This window comes from Diceros bicornis, chromosome 27 (genome assembly GCF_020826845.1).
Source record: "Diceros bicornis minor isolate mBicDic1 chromosome 27, mDicBic1.mat.cur, whole genome shotgun sequence".
Taxonomy (NCBI): Eukaryota; Metazoa; Chordata; class Mammalia; order Perissodactyla; family Rhinocerotidae; genus Diceros; species Diceros bicornis.
Window position 1 is genome coordinate 44872920 of NC_080766.1, and position 20236 is coordinate 44893155.

General features: G+C 57.5%; 1 protein-coding gene across 4 annotated transcripts in view; it reads left to right on the plus strand.

The window, feature by feature from the left end:
* Positions 1-20236, plus strand: part of COL18A1 (collagen type XVIII alpha 1 chain) — a 108831-nt gene that overhangs the window by 66408 nt on the left and 22187 nt on the right. For all 4 annotated transcript variants that reach the window (XM_058523283.1, XM_058523284.1, XM_058523285.1 and 1 more), the window contains 12 exons: positions 6159-6245; positions 7208-7267; positions 9303-9432; positions 13120-13196; positions 13617-13793; positions 14138-14164; positions 15399-15461; positions 15569-15655; positions 16060-16113; positions 16246-16404; positions 17295-17357; positions 18330-18356. In XM_058523283.1, coding sequence (XP_058379266.1) covers positions 6159-6245; positions 7208-7267; positions 9303-9432; positions 13120-13196; positions 13617-13793; positions 14138-14164; positions 15399-15461; positions 15569-15655; positions 16060-16113; positions 16246-16404; positions 17295-17357; positions 18330-18356 — 1011 coding nt within the window. The remainder of the gene's footprint in view (positions 1-6158; positions 6246-7207; positions 7268-9302; positions 9433-13119; positions 13197-13616; positions 13794-14137; positions 14165-15398; positions 15462-15568; positions 15656-16059; positions 16114-16245; positions 16405-17294; positions 17358-18329; positions 18357-20236) is intronic.

Below are 20236 nucleotides of genomic sequence, written 5' to 3' on the forward strand. Positions count from 1 at the left end.
TTTCACCCGTGGGGTCTGGGATCCAGCGGGACTTTGGTACCAAACTGGGCCTCTTTGTGTTTTCATTCTGATGCTCAAATACGATTAACTGGAAAGAAGTCGGAGGGTCGTCCTGTCCGGGGAGGAGCTGTTTACCGGCAACTTGTGTGTGGTTTCCCAGGCATTGCCGGATGGAAAAGTGTCCCTCTAAGTTCTAGACATCTTCAACGCTTTGACAGAGAAGTTGCCTGTGTGCTGATGGGGCAGGGTTACCTGTCTCATGGTGCAAACAGAGGGGTGAGCTGGTCACCACCCCCGAGCAGCAAGGCTACCCAGACTGTCTCTTCCCTGGGCCTCGCCTGGGTTGCCTGGCATCTATGCAAAATGTGTTTGCCAGTTGGATACGTAGGTGGACAGTGTCTGGGTGTTTTAATTTGCATTTCTTTGTTGTTAGTGAAGACAAACTTTAATTTTTTCATGTGTTTCTTGGCTGTTTGTATTTCTTCTTTTATGACTGGCCTGTTTATGTCCTTTGCATTTCGGTTTGGTGGGTTCAACTGTTTGTTATTGATTTATGTGAGCTCTTTATATATGAAAGAAACTGATCCTTTGTACGCCACAAATTTTATTTCCCAGTTTGTCATTTGCCTTTACACGTTGTCATTTTTTTTTTTAAACTACTGGGTTATTTAAGTGTTTATGTGGTGAAGTCTGGTCTGGAGAAGACACCCATGGCGTTTAATGTCCCACTTGTCTTTGAAGGTTATGAAAACAAAAACAGGGGAATGTAGGGTTCCTGTATGGCTCTGGGCTGAGCCCTGTTGACCCTGGCAGTGTCCTGCTTGACCTCCAGTTGATTTCACTTGCGCCACATCCAGCTGAGTCAGCTCGGTCCTGCTGCTTATGTCCCCGAGGACTGTAAGTTTCAGGAATTTCGCTGTGGGTGTTTGATCAGATGTCAGCGAGGTGAGGGGAGAAGTGTGCTTGTCTTGTAGGAAGGAAGACAAAATGGGTTTAGTCCAAGGGTTCTCAGACTTTCTGGATTGACATTCTTGGGAAAGAATCATGCAGATCACGTGGTTTGTGAGATTTGGCAGAGACAGCACAGAGCTCAGGGCGCTGGGAGGAGCCTGGGCGTTCCCTCCCATCGTCTCCGCAACGGGCGCTCGGCCCCTCGCTGACACTGCTCAGCTGCTCAGCCCGGCGCCTGTCCAGACGGATACTCACAGAACCTGTATTGTTTTCTGCTGTCAGAAAAATTCTTGAACATCGTTGGTCTTTTCAGGTTTATTCTTGAGTCCAATTTGGTCATGATAAATACCTCCTGGGAAATCGTTTATTCCATCCGGTTGTTACAGTGTTTTGCCTGAAGCCTGACTTCCAGCTCTTTTTCAGTGGTTCTATACCTTCTTTTTTTCTTACCATTTCAAGTTCTCTGCAATCTGTTTTTCCTGACTTAATTTCTTTGTTGGAAGGGTCCCCATTTCTCATTCACCATTTGCTTTATTTACGAGGCCCCCTCCTCTTTGCCAGGGGTGTCTTTCATCTTCAGTGGTCTGTTTATTCAGGCGAACGCCCCGGGAACACCCTCCGACCCCCGTCTGTAACCGGCGCCGTGCCAGGAGCGGGACTCTGCTCGGGGACGGGACAGGCTGTGCTCCACTGCAGCCCCGCACTGCGGACGGTCACTTACTTTGTTCAGTGACGAATGCATTGGAGGTTGTGACTTCCTCAGCATGCTACTGGTTGGGCCATGTTACATAAACAGTGAACACTCCGTCCACTGAAGCCACGATGCACACCAGCCAGCTACTTTTGGTCCACTGGACAGGGAAAGTGTGGGTGCCCCCGGACCCCCGAAGTCCTCCTTCCCCTGGGGCCCCCAAGCGCAGCCACTGCAGACCCACCGCTCCTGACCAAGGGAGGAGTCAGGGCGCCCGAGGTCACTGTCACCCTGCTGCTCCTGACAGCCCTCTTTACGACAGTGGATTGCTCTGTCGCTCTCTGAAGTGCGTGGCTGGCGGCCTGGCCTAGACACAGCGCCACAGCGTTAGTGCAGCGTCCTGGCTTGGTAGAGCGGAGAAACAGGGAACGTGGTTTGTGGTAGAAGGACATGCCTGGGTGTGGCCCCACGGGGAGGAGCCTCCATGAAGCCCATGCTCTAGTGCAGAGAGCTGTGGATGAGTCTGGGTGTGATGTGAGTGGCTGGTCAGAAGCCGCTTGGTACGGACGTGCAAGGAAATGGGACGGTGGCTGCGTGGCCCCATCACAGCTACTGCTGGGGTCGGTGACAAGGGACCAGGCGCACTTGGGGGTCAGCCAGCAGAGGAAGGAGGGGACCCAAGTGCCGTATCCCCTCCCCCCACACAGGCTCGTTCAGCCAGGACACGGCCCTCCCAGGGGGGCAGAAGGGGTCGGTCAAAGGCCCCCTTGGAGAGTGCTGGGGGCCCGGGAGTTGGGGTCCCAGGGAGGCAGCCCCACACCAGTGACTTCAGTGACACACTTGCACAGCGTAGGGTTCTGATCGTCTACACATGACTTTAAGGGTATAGCCCACAGCGTGGCCGTGACAGGACGTATTTTAAACAGTCTTGGGGCCGGCCCCGTGGCTTAGCGGTTAAGCGTGCGTGCTCCACTGCTGGCGGCTCAGGTTCGGATCCCGGGCACGCACCACTTCTCCGGCCATGCTGAGGCCGCGTCCCACATACAGCAACTAGAAGGATTTGCAGCTATGACATACAACTATCTACTGGGGCTTTGGAAGGAAAATAAATACATAAATAAAATCTTTAAACAGTCTTGGACGAAATGCAGGGTCTGGATTTCATCACGTCTGGTTCTGAGCCGGTCCAGTATTGGCAGTGGGCATCGCGGCCTGTGCACAGTGTCGAGTTGCCCGGCCGTGCGTCCTGGGGAGAGCTCCAGCACCAGTGGGTGGCCGGCCCGGGTCAGTGCTTCTCTGCCCTCTCCACTCTGGCTTGGGAAGCCCTGCAGCCTCCTGTGGAGTGGCCGGCGTTGTACAGTGTTGTCGCTGGCCTGCGTCGGTGGCGGGCCTGCTCTGTCACAAGTTCAGAGCCTCGTGGGGCGTGTCCATGTGGGGATGGTTGTGACGGGGTGTCCAGTGCCCTGACTCCCACCTGCCAGGAGCGCCCCTCATGCCGTCCCGGGGAGTTGTCACACCTGGTAACTTGCTGTCACCCGGGGCCACCCTGTCCCTCCTTCAGCAGGTCTGAGTGAGCCGAGAGTTTGCATCTCGAACACGATGCTGCTGCTTACCCCTGACCTGACCCCAGAGGCTGACCCCTGCGTTTTTAAGTCCAGCTTGGCCTGTGCTTCCTGTGGGCGATGGTGCCTCTGGAGCCTGGATGATGGAGGTGCCTGTGCATGTGTGCGTGGATGGACGGGGACTGGATCTCGGGACTCCTGGCTCCTGGTCTGTGCCTCCTGCACACCCGTGCTCACACGCATGCTCACACTTGCACACGTGCCACGTAAAACTCTCACACTCACAGCAGTCACATGCTCACCCTGCTTGCTCACGTGCAGAGGCACTCACACACACACGCACACCCACGCTCACACGCCTCGCCTGGATAGCTCGGCCGCCCTCACGGCGGCTGGAGCATCCCAGAATTCGAGGAAGGACACTTGTCCCTCAAATAAACCAGCCACGCCCGAAGCTGGGTTCCCTGCTCACTGCCATCGGGACAGGAGCTCCAGCCCCGGGAGGTCTGTGGGTCTCAGCTGCGGCGGGAGGGGGCGCCACCAAGCTCTGCCCAGGGCAGGACCAGCCTTGACCACGGAGCCACGGGCAGTGCCCGCCTTCAATCTTCTGGAATGTGCTGTGATTATGTGGGGGGGGGGACAGTGAGGACGAGGTGGTCTTGCCAGTGGACGCAGTGTTCCCCACCTCCGGAGATCGACCCCGAGGCAGGAAGTGATGGGAGGTCCCTCGGCACCTCCTCTGTCAGCCCTGAGATGGCGGCAGCTTTGCTCACCCGAGCGGTGCCCGCTGCCCGTGAAAGCTGTGCAGAAGGAGGACATCACAGGTGTGCTTAGAGCCGGAGTCACTCGCCTGCATTCTGATTGCTTCCCGCCTGCGTCCTCGGCCGCCCTCCTACCCTTGCGAGTTGGGGTGCTGGCCTGGCTGAAAGTTGTGTTGGGGAAGATCACAACCTCACGGCAATTGTGGGGGCTGCAGGGGTCACCCTCAGGCCTCCCTCCCCACCCCGGATCCAGCAGTCCTCATTCGCCTCCCAGGAGCAGGTGTGCCTGGACATGCACACGTGTATGCACGCACACACAGGCACAGAGACTCAGGTGCACACACACACACAGGGAGGTGGGACGCCGCCCCACAGGCCTCACCCTCAGTGGGGCGAGAAGACGGGAGTTGGGTAGAAGTGGGCCCTAGAGGCGCTAACCCTCCTGGGCGGGAGTCCAGGAGTGCTTCCTGGAGGAGGTGGCCTGAGCTGAGTCTTGAGAGACAGGTGGAGCCCTCAGATGAGGGTTTAGCCGGGGACACACTGGGGTGTTTGTTGGTTTGCTGTCGCATGCTTCTTGTTGGTGTGGAGCAAGAAGGTCAGGAGGTCGAGGGTCAGCTGTTAAAGAGAGTCTGAGGGGCATTCACAGGAATAAACAGAGTAATCTGGGCCAGGGTCAGCACACGGCCCGAGGGACACATCCTGCCCGCTGCCTGCTTCTGTGCAGCCTGCAAACTAAACAGGCTTTTTCATGTTTATGTGGTTGGAAAAATCAAAAGAAGAAGAATATTTTGTGACACGTGAAAATTATATGAAATGAAAATTCCCGTGTCCACAAAGTTTGATTGGCGCAGCCACGTCCAGCCCCCACGTGCTGTCTGTGATTGATTTCCCGACAGGGCAGAGAGTAGCTGTGACAGAGACTGGAATACGACTGGCCCTGCACAGAGGAAGTTTGCCGACCCCTGACCTGTTATAAGTGGTTAATATGCATTTTAGGATTGATGAAATAGGGTCTGTATTTAGGAAAAAATGCACTGAAGTAAATCCCAATGCATTAAAACGTTAAGTGAAAAACAGGGACTATTAGAGAAAGCACGTGTGAACACTCATGATTTCCAGGTAGGGAAACCTTTTAAAGTGGCGTCAAGGCCCCGGGATCCAGCAGCCTCGTGCACTTGGCTCCGAGACCTCAGCCAGGATTCGGAACCTGCATTCGTGTTGCCCTGCGTCCCTGCCCTCGGGGGTCAAGGGGCCTCATGGCGAAGGCTGCAGTGCAGCCTCGTCACCCATGCTGTCCCCAGCTGGCGGTGGCCCCTGCTCCCTCCCTCAGCCTTCCAGCCTCCCGTTGAAGCAGGTGCCCTGTCCGAGGGGCGGCCCCTCTGCACTTCTCGTTCAGGACGTTGCCTTGCCGGTGTCTGCTGCCCCCCAGTTCCCCCCACCCACTGCGGTCTGCCTCGTGTCCCTCGGGGACACCACCTCCAGTGACACACCTCATCTCTGTCCTACTGTCCTGCCTGGGCACCCTCCAACCACTAACCTTCTCCACACTGAGCTGCGGGAGGGCAGGGCCCTGTTCACTGCTGTGTCCTGGAGCCTAGCGCAGAGCTGAGAACACGTGGGGGAGTGCGTGTGGAGTGAGCAAGAGGGTGAGTGAGTGAGTGAATGAGCAAATGAATGACTGACTGAGTGAATGAGTGAAGTGAATGAGTGAATGAGTGAGTAAATGAGCAAATGAGTGAGTGAGTGAGTGAGTGAGTGAGTGAATGAGTGAGTGACTATGACTTTGGCTCTGGGCCGAGTGGAAGCCTGGGCGGCAGAGAACCAAAGAACTATTCCAGGCACCGTGGGCTTTCTGTCCCCGGGTGCTGACTTTTGTTAATTGTGGAAAGGTGGCCTTGTCCTGTTCCCGCCCTGCTCCACCTGACCTGCTCCTGGCTGCGTGTCTGTGGTTTAGCCGAGGAGCAGCTGTGACCAGGCCCCAGGGGATGGTCGGTGGCCTCCCCATCTCCTGGGACCTCCGTTAGCCGTTTTCCGTGGACAGACTCCAGGTGGTCTGTGAAGCGGCCTGTTTCAGATTCAGCTCATTGCTCACCCCCATCGCCCACTCCTGTAACTGCGTCTCGCCTAGGTTTCGGGGTGACCCCAGACCCCACCTCTGGACCGCTGGTGACCTCTCTCTACCTCTGCATTTAGGGGATGATCGCGGAGCTGAGAGTGCGTGCGGACCCCCACGTGAGCCCCCTGCACTGCCTGGAGGATGATGATGACGATGACGATGGGGTGAGTGACCGTGTGGCCTAGGCTCCCTCCCCCACCCCTGTCCTGCCGGTGGGGGCTGGCCCTTCCCTGGGACCCCAAAGTGATGGGACTGGAAAGGTCTTTTTTTGAAAGATGCCATAGGGGTACCAGGAACCTGGGCTAACAGCTTTCTTTGCCCTCTAACATCAGAAGGAGCCTTCTCTTGCCTGGAACTTTCCATTTAAAAACACGTTCTGAAGGTACAGTAAATGTTAGAAGCCGTCCCTAGAATAGCCAGGCGGGTGACACAGTCAGTGGCAGTCACCGTGGCGAAAATTCTGTCAGTGTGAGAGTCTGGTGTGTGAGCGTGCGTGTGCTTGTGTGTGAGCCTGCAGGTGTTCGTGGGTGTGTGAGCCTGGTGTGTAAGCATGTGCGCGGGTGCACACAGTCCCGTGGAACCTAAGGTAGAAAAACACCGATTCTCAGGGGTGTTAAGGACAGTGGGACAGGAGGAAAACCCATGTCCCCGAGGAGACTCTAGAACACAAACTGCACCCCCAGTGGTCACTGTTGTGAACACAGTGAGGTCGTCCAGTCACGTTTCCCGCAGCCTCGTGCTCTGTGTTCGTCACAGTGCGGCCTGCATGTCCCTCTGCAGGGCCTCTCCTCTGGCCGTGTCCCAGGACAGTATCCCAGGAACAAGGTGACAAGTCAAAAGAAAGGAATGCGTTTCTTTACGGTTCTCTGTGCATCTGGCCAGTGGCGCAGTGGATGTCCAGAGGGTCATTCTATTGGTCTGATGGGGTGGGCCTTATTGACAACCAGGCTGACCCCACACAGGAGAGCCACGCAGAGCCCCCGCCCTCGCCCTCCAGGATGGGCACGGAGGAGGCGGGGCCCCGAGACCCTGCCTGGGTGGGTGGGGATGGGGCTGGTCCCGCTGTCCTCTGCTTTCCAGGACCCTCTGGTCACCATCTCCTTCCTTGTTCCTCTCAAACCTTCAGGTGTCCGGAGACTTCGGCAGCGGGCTCGAGGAGACCCGGGACCTTCTCGGGGAGGAATCGGTGAGTGCAGTGAGGCCGGGACCGCATCCTGGGGTCCTGGCAGGGTCTCCGCCCATGGCCCAGTCCCGGCGGTAGGGCTGGGCTTCCTCTCGTCTCTGCTGCAGGGAACGTTCCTTACAATTCCGTTTCTGATTCTCAACGTTCTGTGGGTCCTGAGGTCAGCCTGTAGGGCCGTAGGGACTAACGGTTTGTCAATCAGGCAAGAATAGAGAGCGTGCGGGCGTCGAGGTGGGGAAGGGTTTCCTCGCGGCCAGATCCGTGCGTCCAGCTCACCCCTGAAATGCCACGCGGGAGGGAGGGGCGTCTCGGGGACATGAAAAGGATATGACTTTCACAGTTTGGATGAATGGTGGTGGCTCATCTCCTCCCCCAGCATCTGTCTCACGTCGTCTCAACCCAGGGTTGGATGTTGAGGGGCCGTGACGGGGCGGAGTGCTGGCTGCCCCAGTGGGGGCGTGGGAACTCCCTGGCCCAGGCTGGCCGGAGCAGGGGTGGAAGCTCTGAGGGGAGTGGTGTTCGGAGGAGCGCCCACCTGGGTGCAGGCCCCCTGGACATGGCCTCACCGGGTGGAGGCCCACGATGGCCCCGCCCAGGGTCAGATGGCCTATGCGTTCTTCGACCGCCAAACCTCTTCCTCACAGATTCGGGCTGGATCTCGGAACTTGCCCCTTCACCCGCCGAGCTCCCATCTTTGCCCCAGGGGCCCTGGATGGGTCACGGACCAAAAATGAGGTCCCCAGGGGCTGGCCCAGTGGCATAGTGGTTAGGTTCACGTGCTTCACTTCCTGGGGTTCGTAGGTTCGGATCCCAGGCGCAGACCTACTCACTGCTTATCAAACCATGCTGTGGAGGCATCCCATATAAAAAAAAATAGAGGAGGATGGGCACAGATGTTAGCTCAGCGATAGTCTTTCTCAAGGGAAAAAGAGGAAGACTGGCAGCAAATGTTAGCTCAGGGCCAATCTTCCTCACCAAAAATAAATGAATAAATAAATAAATAATGAGATCCCTAGTGAGACGTTTTCATCGTCTGCCCATAACGTGCGGTGCTCTAACCAGGAACCCATCCTTGCCGGGCTCCCGCCTCAGAAAATCCCGCCAGCAGGCTGACCATGAGTGATTGTGCGGAAGCCTCTGTGCCGGGTGGGCGGGCCTGTCCAGGGCCGACCGGTCTTGGGTCCCTGGGGACCTTGCCCGAGATGGCAGGGTGGTGGCTGCAGGGGAAGGCCTGGTGTTCCGCTCTGGCCATGCTCTCCCACCAGACAGTGGGTGACAGTGTCACCAGGGAGCTCGTGGGGGTGCAGAGAGCATCTTGACCACGTATTTGATCATCTGTTGTGTCCACACCCTTGAAGTCTGTGGTGCCTCTGGGAACAGGGAAGACGAGTTTTCAGAGCGGGGCCGGCTCTGGAAGAGAGAGTGGGTGGAAATCCCCAGGCCGTGGAGTCCTGTCAGGACCCATGGGGGACACGTCGAAGCCACACCCAGCCTTGTGCGGAGAATCACCAAGGCTTCCTCCCCGGCCGGCGTCTGCCACGGTGTTGACCACTTGCCCTTCATCGTCCCAACATTGGGAAGGAGCCGGGGCCCTGGAGCGTCACCGAGGGGCCGTCCTGGGCCCTGAGCAAGAGGAGTGGACGCTCATCCATCCTTGCACGCTGGTTGACCGTGAGGCCTGGGGAGTTTCGAGACTTGCTGGGCTCACAGGGCCCGGGCCGCTGGGGGAGGGGACCCGTCCCCACAGGCTGCTTAGAACAAACAACCCTGGAGGGTCCTGGCTTCTCCCTGTCTCAGACAAAGCCCCTGAGGGTTCTTACCTTTCTTTTTTTTTTTTTTTGTGAGGAAGATCAGCCCTGAGCTAACATCCATGCTAATCCTCCTCTTTTTGCTGAGGGTTCTTACCTTTCTTAAAGTCTATATATATCTTATTTTACAAACCAGATAAACCTGAACCTGGCCAAGTTGCCAACACGAGCATTCACAGGGCACCTGCGTTGGCTGAATAACCGAGCCCTTCGCTCTCTCACCCTGCCAGGGCGCACCCCCGACCCTCAGCCTCCCCGACGCTCCCCCGGTCACTTCTCCACCCTTGGCTGGAGGCAGCAACAAGGAAGATTCCAGAACTGAAGAAATCGAGGAAGAAACCACCGTGTCTTCATTAGGAGGTAAAGCTGTTTTCTGGTGTGTGGGTTGTGTGTGTGTATGTGCGTGTGTGTGTGTGGCTGGGTGAGGGGCTCCCGTCCATCGCAGACACACGCCCCAGACTGGGGAGTGGTCAGCACCCGCCCGGCCTGCTTGCTGCCCTGCTGTGGGGTCATCAGCTGGAAAAAGCTGCCCCAGGAAAAGTCAGGACGGAACTGCTTCCTGGGTGTGGCCTCCTCTTTCCTGTGTTTTGTTTCTCATTTTCTTGCTTCTGGGGAATTTGTGGGACCAGCCCCAGGTTGCTGCCCGAGTGAGATGCCACCTCCCAGCCTGGGGCCAGCAGGTTCACGAGGAGGACACGAGAGTTGATTTTGAAGGGGGAGGTGGCGTTGGAGCAGACAGCCGCTGCCCAGGACCCCTGTGAAATAGGCATTTGGGGTGGGGGATGTCCCCTGGGGCCCTGGAGGGCCGCTGTGCTGTCTGGATTCGTTCACTCAGTGTCATTGTTTGAGACTCGTCCACATTGAGATTTATCACCAGTTCATTCCTTGTTGGTGCTGAGTGGTATTCCCCTGGGTGGACGGACAAGCTCTCCGTGCGCTCACCCTGCTGGCAGACCCTAGTCACAGGTGAAGCGACTGCAGGGTTCTGGGTCAGGCTCCGTGTGGACACGTGCTCTCACTTCTCTCGGTAAACACCGTTACCGAGCAACGGGCTCACTCTGCTTGCCGAGATCAGAGCTAGTTAATCACAGCAAGTTAGGGATCGAGAAACAAAGTTTTAATTCGATTAGCCTGTATAACCGGGAAGACGGCAGACTAATGTCTCAAGAGAGCTATCTTCAAGGATTGCAGAATCTTGAGGCAGTTATATAGGGAAAATGGGCAGTGAGAGGGGGTCCAGGGATGTCGGTCTCCAGGCATGACGGGTTCTAGGCATCACGTTGTTCCATCCTGCTGCCAGCTGTGATGGAACATACCTTGCAGGTGTGTTTCCCACCTGTGGTCAGCCTGTTCCTGGAGAGAAACTCATAGAACAAAGTTTTAATTTATCAAGCTATTGGGAAGTACATATGTAAGTGGAGGCCGTAAATCAGGAGAGCATGTGACTTGTTTGGAGAGCAGAGCAGCGAGTAGTCACACGGAGGAGGGGCTGGGGCCACTTAGCGTAACAAGATGGCCTCACTTCTGCTCCCTTACAACACCTTGGAGTGGAGCATCTGGATCACACGATGGGGTGTGTTTAATGATTTAAGACACTGTTTTCCAAAGCAGCTGCACACGATGTTCCCACCGGAGCCCTGGTGCCTTCACACCCTCGCCAACACGAGGAGTTGGTTGTAACCGTTCTAACAGGTGTGAGGTGGCATCTCCTCGTGGCTTTAGTCTGCGTTTCCTGATGGCTGGTGACGTTGAGCACCTTCTCATGTGCTTATTTGCTATTCACGTGTTGTCTTTAGTAAAGAATCTGTTCAAATCTTACTCCCGTTTTTTAATGGGCTGAGTTTTGCGAGTTCTTTGTGTATTCTGGATAGGACCATTTGTCACACGTATGGTCTTAGTCTGTGGCTTGTCTTTTCATTTTGTTGATAGTGCCTTCAGAAGAGCAAAAGTGTTTATTTTTAATGAAATTCAATTCATCGTTCTTTTATGGATCTTACTTTCGGTGTCATATCTAGGAGATCTGCCTAACCCAGGGTCACAGACGTTCTCCACTGTCTTCTGGAAGGTTTGTAGTTCTAGGTTTTACATTTAGGTCGGTGATCCACTTCGAGTTCATTCGTGACAGTATATGACATGAAGCATGGATTGCAGCTCTTTTGTTTTTATACGTGTCCTCTTGTTCCAGCACCATTTATCAAAAAGACCGTCCTTTGTTGGAAATCAGTTGTCCGTGTGTGCACGCGTCTGCTTCTGGCCTCTGTTCTGTCCCGTGACCTATCTGTCCTGGTTACCGTAGCTTCATAATAAGTCTTGAAATCCGGTTTGCTGTCAAATCCTCCGCGTTTGTCCTTCCTTCACAAAATCGCTGTGTCTTCTATGTCTTTTGCATTTTCTTACAAACATTAGAATCAGTTTGTCAATTTCTGTAAAAACAGCCGGCAGGGGTTTTGATTGGAATGTTGCTGACTCTATGAGTCGGTTTTGGGGGCGGGCACAGACATCTGAGGAGGATTGCGTCTCCGACCGTGACCACAAGACATCTTCTTCATTCAGGGCTGTGCTCCCTCTTAGTGATGTTTTTGCAGTTTTAGATGCTGGCTGAGGCAGGGACTTTAAATTGCCTTAAATCATGCTAATACTTAGAACATGTCCTGGGAGGCTTCCAGCTTCCACAAGGGGGAGGGGCGGGGCTGCCCTCCTGGGGCCACCCTGTAATTCGAGGTGGGTCCTCAGTGGGTCCTCAGTGGGTGGGGTCAGGGCTGGTCAGAGCCACAGGGGCATCAGCCTGGGCCAGGAGCCCCAGCTTCTGAGCAGAGCCAGCCTGGTGCAGGGCTGTGCTCGAGGGCAGCAGCCGGAGACCCCAGCGTGGCTGTGGCTCCAATCTCTTCTGGAAACAGGGACCAGCGTCTCCAGAGCTGTGCGAGTGGGTGAGGTTGTGCAGCCCTGGACAGTGTGAGCCCCTCCCAAGTGGTCCCATCCACATTCAGCCAAAGGGCCTCAGATCCCTTCCAGTCCGCAAGCTCTCCCTCCACACTGTCTGAGCGCCCGTCCAGCCCCAGCCAGGGGGCAGAGCGTCCTCCACGCAACCCTCAGAGAACTAGACTTCTGCAAGCCCGAGAGTGCAGGGTTCAGTGGGGCCTGAGTCCTGAGTCTCTGATCCACTCAGCGGTGCTAGCCTGTTGGACGAAAGGCTCGGGTCTCAAAGGTCACCCCGCTTGTCAATCACAAAGGGAAGGACGCCCATCCTGAACTCGATCCTGAGGAATTCCGCAGACGGGGGAGGGGGCAGGGATGACCAAGGGCGGGCAGGGCATACTGCAGGTGGGGGGCCGCGTGGGGGCCATGGGGGGGCTGCCTGGGGGGCAGCGTGGGGGATGCATGGGGGCTTCCTGGGGGGATGCGTGGGGGCCTTGTGGGGCAGCATGGGGGCTGCCATGGGGGGATGCGTGGGGGCCTCGTGGGGCCACATGGGGGGCAGCATGGGGGATGCTTGGGGGCCACCTGGGGGCAGCGTGGGGGATGCGTGGGGGCCTCGGCCTTCTTCTCTGGGTTGTTTGTTGTTTTCACAACCCTTGGGAACCAGGGCCCCATAAACCAGGCCGAGGGCTGATTTGGCCAGATTTGGCCCCTGGGCAGGACCCTTGTCAGGTCCCGGAACCCTCTCCGTCACCGTCCCAAAAAGAAGCTACAAAGGATGCCGCTGGGCCTGCAGAGAAACGCGAATCCAGGCTGTATTAGGTCACCGTGCACAGCGATGCTGCGTTTCCTGAGCGTGACCGTCGGGTTCTCAGAAGGAGTCCTTGCTCTTAGGAAACGCGTGACCTTCAGGGCAGAAGGATCGTGATAAACACAGCTGACTCTCAAATGGCTCAGCAAGAGGAGTGTGTGTGTGTGCGCGCGCGCACGCGCGTGAGAAAGTGCTGGAGTGCGTGCTACACGTCAGGGCTGAGTGCCGGGCCAGCGGGCAGCCATGGGGGCCGGGCAGCGAGCTGACAGCAGAGCCTGGGCCGCCGTTCCCGGGCCTGACGTCCACCTCTGCCTCCCCAGCCCACACCCTCCCCGGCTCGGATACAGCTGCCACGTGGGACGGGAGTGCCCGGAGCCCTGGGGGCCGCATGGTAGAGGTGAGGCCACCTCCCCTGACTCAGGACCACAGGGGCTGCAGGGCAGTCAGTCGGTGCCTCTGGTCCACTTACGTGACCCGAGGGAGCTCCTGGGGCTCATGCCCCTTCCTCTGAGCCCCCTCCCGTGCCCCGAACATGGTGGGCAGCAGCAGCCACTGGGTGTCCACGGCTGGGGTGGCTCCCTGGCTCGCAGCACCGGGAACCCAAAATCCGACTTGCATGTGGGCAGAGCCGTGTTGGTGTCAGTGCCGCACAGTGGCCCCTGTGTGTTCACCATGCATGTCCTCTGTCCACTCTGTGTCCACTCTGCATGTCCCCCATGTGATACTGAGCCCAGCCCAGGACTCCGGAGGGCACAGCCACGGGTGCGCGGGCGAGCGTGTGGCCCTTCAGCCTGTACCCTCTCCTCTTCGTCCCCAGGGAGGCCTCAAGGGGCAGAAGGGGGAGCCGGGCCTGCCCGGCCCAGTTGGTCCCCAGGGTCCCGCAGGCCCGGCCATGCACAGCCCTGATGCACAGCCTGTCCCTGGGCCACAAGGACCCCCCGGACCTCCGGGGCCGCCGGGGAAAGATGGTGCCCCCGGAAGGGACGGCGAGCCAGTGAGTGCATGTCTCCCCTTGGTCCACCTGGGGGCGGGGGCTTGGGCAGGATGGGGAGAGGGTGCGACTGCAGCTGATGTGGCAGAGCAGCGGGTCCTCGGGACCCTGGAGACCCCAAGATGACCCCCTACTCTCTCCCTGTGGGAGAGCTGGAGAGTGTCAGGCAGGGCCAGCTCTGGGTCAGCTGGCCGGGACGAAGGCTGCAGGGCATTTGATGGAGGTTCTTCACCTGCAGATGGAGAGCCACAGGCGTCCAGATCTGCAGAGGGGTCCATATTCACGTCCAGATCGGGGTGCGGACGGGGTGTGATTCCAGCACTAATGGTTTCTCTTGCACATTCCAGGGGGGTCCCGGTGAAGATGGAAAACCCGTAAGTCTACTTTACTTTTCTCTCCGAGCCACATGCTGTCTGTGACGTACACGTCAGACCCTTAGGCCTCTCTGCCCCACACTTTACACTCAGCAAAGTGGAGAGGTTTCATGATGGAGCCATTTTGGAAGTGCAACTTAACTTTTGTTAAGAAAATATAAGTCTAACCGTTGATAGAAAGATATCATTATGCATGTGCATTGGGACGGTTAGGCTAGCTACCAGGGTTAAAAAAAGAAATGAAAGGTGTAGCTTCCAGATTCTTGGAGGAGAAAAATACCTAGCGGAGGAGCCGAGAGCCTGACCGCGAGGGAGGTGGGGGGACCGCGGAAAAGCAGACGCGGCGGTGTCGGCGCAGGTTTGTCATGGCCTCAGTAGGTGGAGAGCTGCTGTCTTAAAACACTCAGCTGAGAGTTTTAATAATCAGCAAATGCTGTTTACAAGAAACATGATAAAATGACACAGGAAGGTCACACATACAGATTTGGGAACCCACAGCCCCGGCCAGTGGTAACAGAGGAGGCGGGAGGGAGTGTCCGTGGTCAGCCGTGGACTCGGGCCAGAGGGAACATCACAGCGACGACAGAGCGATCATTAATTCGCCTTCACGGCCGATGACAAGGCTCTGCAGTCAGATCGTGATCCGAGAGTGAGGAAAGCAGCCAGTGCTCAGTCCAGGTGGCTCCACAGGGGTGCGTGGGTGCATGCGTGTACATGTGTGCATGCGTGTGCTTGTGTGTGTGCACGATCCAAATGACTGGATCAGCAAGCTTGCTCTGCAGCAGCACTGACTTTCGAGTTTGACAAACCCTGCACTTCTTTCTCACACACACGGACGTCCAGACACGGTGAGGGTCCTTTGGGCCGCGAGGGTCTCCTGCCCACTTACCCAGCCGGCACACACATAAGGGACCTAGCACCCGCTCTCTGGCGAGGATGTACACGGGGACGCCGCCATCACTTTTGTGCAGACCCTTCCAGGTGTTGTTTTTAAGATGGGCCCATGTGGAGAGCCTCAGGGATCTCTGAGGCCGGAGCTGTCCGCTTGGGTCCTGACTCGGGGCCTGCCGCCACCCCGATTTCCCCCAGTGACCCCTGGAGGGCTCGGCTCCGTCTGCTCCGCGCTGTTCTGCAGCGGAGCTGACAGGGCGCAAAGCCGCGTGTTGTTGGCTCGGATGGTGATAGGGCAGAGGTGCCTTCTCCCTGACCGGGCTGCCTGACCTCTGTCTTCCAGGGCGACACTGGGCCACAGGGCTTCCCGGGAACCCCGGGGGACGTGGGCCCCAAAGGCGAGAAGGTGAGAGTCTGACCCGGCTGGGGCCTGGGCGGGCGCGTTAGTCTCCACCCCCCAGCGCGCAGTGGGAGCCATGCACCCTGGTGTAATGGGTTGTCTCGTGTTCCCAGGGGGATCCTGGGGTCGGGCCAAGAGGACCCCCAGGACCCCAAGGGCCTCCGGGACCACCAGGACCCTCCTTCAGACACGACAAGCTGGTGAGTCTCGCCTTTGGGGGTCGGCCTGCCATCCTGGGAGGAGGGACCCTCCTCTCCCAACTCTTGCTTGGCTTCTTAACGCCTCGCTCTTCAGATCCAGAACCGGCCTTCCTGGGGGGATGTCCAGGCCCAGGGGAACAGCTCCTGCCTTCAGGGGCTCAGGTGGGCCGGGCTGGGCTGTGGGGCTGCAGGGTGAGGCCTGCCCTGCCCTCCCTTCACTGGTCTCTCCCTTGGTGGGGAGCCGCATTCACTTTCTCTCTGCTTCTCGCTGTCAGCATCTTGAACAGTGGGTGGCGCTCAGGGAGCCGTGTTGCTCGGGGGCGAGCAGGCTGCGGGCAGGACGTGGGCCAGGCCAGGTGGGGGTCTGGACTCCTGGTGACGTGTCTCCTGGTTCTTCCCCTCAGACCTTCATTGACATGGAGGGGTCCGGCTTCGGTGGTGACCTGGAGACCCTCCGAGTGAGTGTCCCTCAGCTCGGGTGGCCTGCCCTGCCGTCTCAGTGCACAAGTGGACCTGAGGCTCGATTGGGGGTGGGGGCCCCCTCGGTGGGTGCTGTGTGCCATGACCCTTCTGTGCTTGCTCCTGTCCAGGGCCCACGAGGCTTCCCTGGCCCCCCTGGGCCCCCCGGCGTCCCAGGTCTGCCCGGAGAGCCAGGCCGCTTCGGGATGAACGGCTCGGACGTCGCAGGACCTGCGGGCCTTCCCGGTGTGCCTGGGCGGGAGGGGCCCCCCGGGCTCCCCGGCCCTCCGGTAAGGCCTGCCTCCCCTCTTCTCCCCTTGTCCCCTCCAGGGGTCAGCCAGGAATAGGGGTGAACACCCAGCGTGGGGCATCTCCCCTGTCCGGGCACAAGGTCCCCCACCTCTGGACTCCCCTGTCCTCACCACTGCTCCCCAAATCCTTGCAGGGAGGGGGGCTCCTGTCTCTGGCCCCCAGGGTAGGGAGGAACCTGAGTGGGCTGACCCGAGACCACACACAACGCCGCCCCCCTCTCTGGTCTTCAGTGGGTCAGCTGACCTCCCAGAGGCCGACTCTGGGAATGATTCTCATGGGATCGGGGACGGGCCTCACTGCCCAGAGGACGGGGGAGCCCTGAGGAGCCCGAATTTGGCTGACTCCACTCCACGTTCACAGGGACCTCGGAGCCCTGCCAACCCCCTGCTCCTGGCACTGGGGACACTGTGGCCTGGTGGGTGCCCAGGTGTGGCCATTATAATCTGGACACATGAACCAGGTGCCCATAGCCTGGTTTTCGCTGGGTCGAGTGCCCCAGACCTATAATCCAGTGAGTGTGTGGGGTTGTCCCGTTGATGGCGTGCCATTCCTCTGTAGTGAGTCTCACGTCAGTGAGCAGGGCGGCCCGCCTTCTCATCTTCCCCAATTTGATTGGCAACTTAAAAAAAATTTAAAAAAGGAAAGGGAAGAAATGAAAACCTAAACAGAGCTGTCTGAGCTCTCGTCTGAGTTACCGTGAGTGGGGTCTCCTGTGAGCCACAGGACTCTGGGCCATGTCCGGGGAACGTTCCGGTGTCCTCGGTTCTCTGGAAGTCTGTGGACGCCCAGATGATCGTCTGCTAACTCAGGAGTCTTTCTCAGCCTCTGAATTCCATGTGGCCCCACGCTCTGCTCTTCTCCCCCCCAGGGACCCCCAGGTCCTCCAGGAAAAGACGGGCGACCAGGAGGGACCGGCCAGAAAGGCAGCCTCGTAAGTCACTTCCCCAGGCACCCAGGGTGGAGGTGACCAGGCACCACACGGTGTGGCCAGAGGGTGACCAAACCCTGGATATTTGGGGACGCAGTCCCGGTGGCCTCGTGGAGGAGAAACACCACAAGGGTGGCGGCGCCCGACGCTGTGGTGGATTTGCTCCAACATGTAGCCAACATCTGCCATCGTAGTCACCGCCCCGCGGCCGGGACCTCAGGCTCTGGAAGTTGCCTAGAGCTCGGCTGGCTGGGGCTCGTGCGGGAGGTCAGGCCCTTGTCGCTGTTGCTTCACGACTATTGGACTAGCGTCTTTTGAAGAATGCTTCTTCCCTTGATTGGAACGTTTTTTTCAAGCTTCCGTTTCTGTTACATCGATAATGGAGAAACTTCCGAAGCTGCACAGATCTCTCAGGGGCCCACGATTTCCACGAGGTTGTTTGGTGAATGACCGTGGAGGTGCTCCCAAAACCTCATCTGAAGACGATGCTCCGTATGATACTTTCCGGGAGCATCTGGCAGTCTGGGTCAGAGCAGAGGAGGGCGTTTTAAGTGGAGCCTCCTGTGCCCACGCTTGTCACTGTGGTGGCAGCCGGGCCGGAAGGCTTTCCCCCAGGAGGCGTTGGCCCTCAGCACACAGGCCCTGGTGGAGGCGCGCTGGGCAGCCGGTCAGTCCTGGCCCCTCACGCCGAGCCTCCTTGGAGCCTCCATCCCCACCTGAAACGGGCGATGGCAGGCACAGCCAGAGCTGCGCCAGGGCCACAAGGAGACGCTCCGAGTTCTAGACTCCTGTCTCCCAGGAGTGGCCCTCAGGCAGCCAGCTCCCACGGCCAGGAGGGAGGAAAATCAGAAACAATTAAATCAGCATAAACACGACCTCGTGGGTCAGGGTAAAATGAGTGAAACACTGTTTGCTTCTCTCTTGCTGGCTGCATATTGGTCTGATTTTGTAGTAATTACTCTGTTTTTCCCGCAGGGCGAAGCAGGCGCCCCAGGACCTAAGGTACAGGCAGAACACTCTGGTGCTATGTTCTTCCAAATGGGGTCGGCCGCTGGGTGGAAACACCCCTGGGAGGGTGCTGGGCTGGGGTGGGGACTGGCAGCCAAGCAAGCGAGCTCTCCTTGGCACTGGTCATGGGGTCTGACTCTGAGCCCCAGCTCTGTCCACCCTGCCAGCCCTGGTGGGGCATCCCATTTCTCCTGCATGGTCCTTTCCACTCGAGTCCTGGTCTGCAGATGAAGTGGGATCAGATCTGCTCAGCAGCTGGTGGCCTCTTTGGAAACAAGCTCCTAGTGAAAACTTGTGTGATGAAGTGGCCCCCCGGCGACTTCCAGGGGTGGGAGCAGGCTGCTGGAGGTTGGGGTGCCGCCGGGGGCCCCAGTGTGGTCCAGAGGGGTCCCTGATGCTCTCACACAAAGGGTCCTGGGAGGCCAGCCCAGCACAGGGCCTCACTGCTGGGTCTGTGCCAACCCCCCCACAGCCAGCCCCGGGGTCCCTCTGGAGGATCAGCTACCTGAGGGCTGGACCAGGTGGGTGCTAACCAGAAACTTCCCCAGCAAGTCACAGGGGCTGTCACCCAGGGAGACTGGTAGCGCAGCTCCGGGCTTGGGGTCCACTTGGAAATCTCCATGGGGAGAAATTGAGGGAGAGGCTGACGCTGGGATCAGCAGGTCAGGAGGGGCCTAGAGAAAGAGATGAGGTTCAGAGTAGACACATAGACACACACACGTGTGTAGATACAGGCTTTGGGGATAAACCAGGAATCTTGCTTGATGAGGTTTAAAACAAGGGAAAGGTGACAGCGGGGACAAAATCAAGCGTCAGAGACGAGAACAGGTTCTGGCATGTGGAAGCAAGTGACTGCCTTTATGATCCATATCCCGGACACCAGGGTTAGACCTTCAGATACAAAGATAACTCAGACTTACGGAAACCTCAAGTAACTTGAATAAGAGTTCTAGATCCCTACAACCCAATTATAAACCAAGTAGGAAACTGAAGGAAAAAAACAGGTAAGACTAGAAAGAAGTTTCAAAGAACAAACTTTTTTGTAGAAACTTTTTAAAGATCAAAAATTAGGTGAGATGTTTAAATGTAATAACAGGGTTAAAGGCTGAGATCAAGACAGACATTCCGGTCAGATTGTTACTGAGCAATGGGCTCGCTCTGCTCACCGTGGTCTGAGCCAATTAATCACGAGTTAAGGGTCGAGAAAGGAAGTTTGATTAGATTAGCCAGCGAATCGGAAGATGGGTGACTGATGTCTCAAAAGAACCACCTTCAAGGATTGCAGAATCTTGAGGCAGTTGTATAGGGAAAGGCACTTATATAGGGAAAATGGGCAGTGAGGAGGGGTCCAGGCGTGACGGGCTCCAGGCATCACGTTGTTTCATTCTTCTGTCAGCTGTGATGGATACCTTGTAGGTGTGTTTCCTGCCTGTGGTCAGCCTGTTCCTGGAGAGAAACTCATAGAACAAAGTTTTAATTTATCAAGCTACTGGGGAGTACATATGTAAGCGGAGAGCATGTGAGTTTTTTGGAGTCCGTGCAGAGCAGCGAGTAGTCACACAGAGGAGGAGCTGGGGCCGCTTAGCGTAACAAGATGGCCTCACTTATGTTCACTTACAAAATTAGTTAAATGTCTGTTAGATAAAAACAGATGGACGTAGAGCCAAGAGGTAACAGAGACGATCCCTCAAGGAGGTGGCAATGGAAGATGGGGCACCTGCAGAGGATGGGGGGCTGCAATGAGAGGACCCCCACGGGAGGGGCTGAGGAGGGTGTGGTGCTGGCAGTGAGGTCCAAGTGGAGAGGGGTTCCGAGAGGAGAGGCTGTGCTGGCCATTGCCTGTGCCCTGGAAAGGCGGCCTCCTCCGTCCTGCT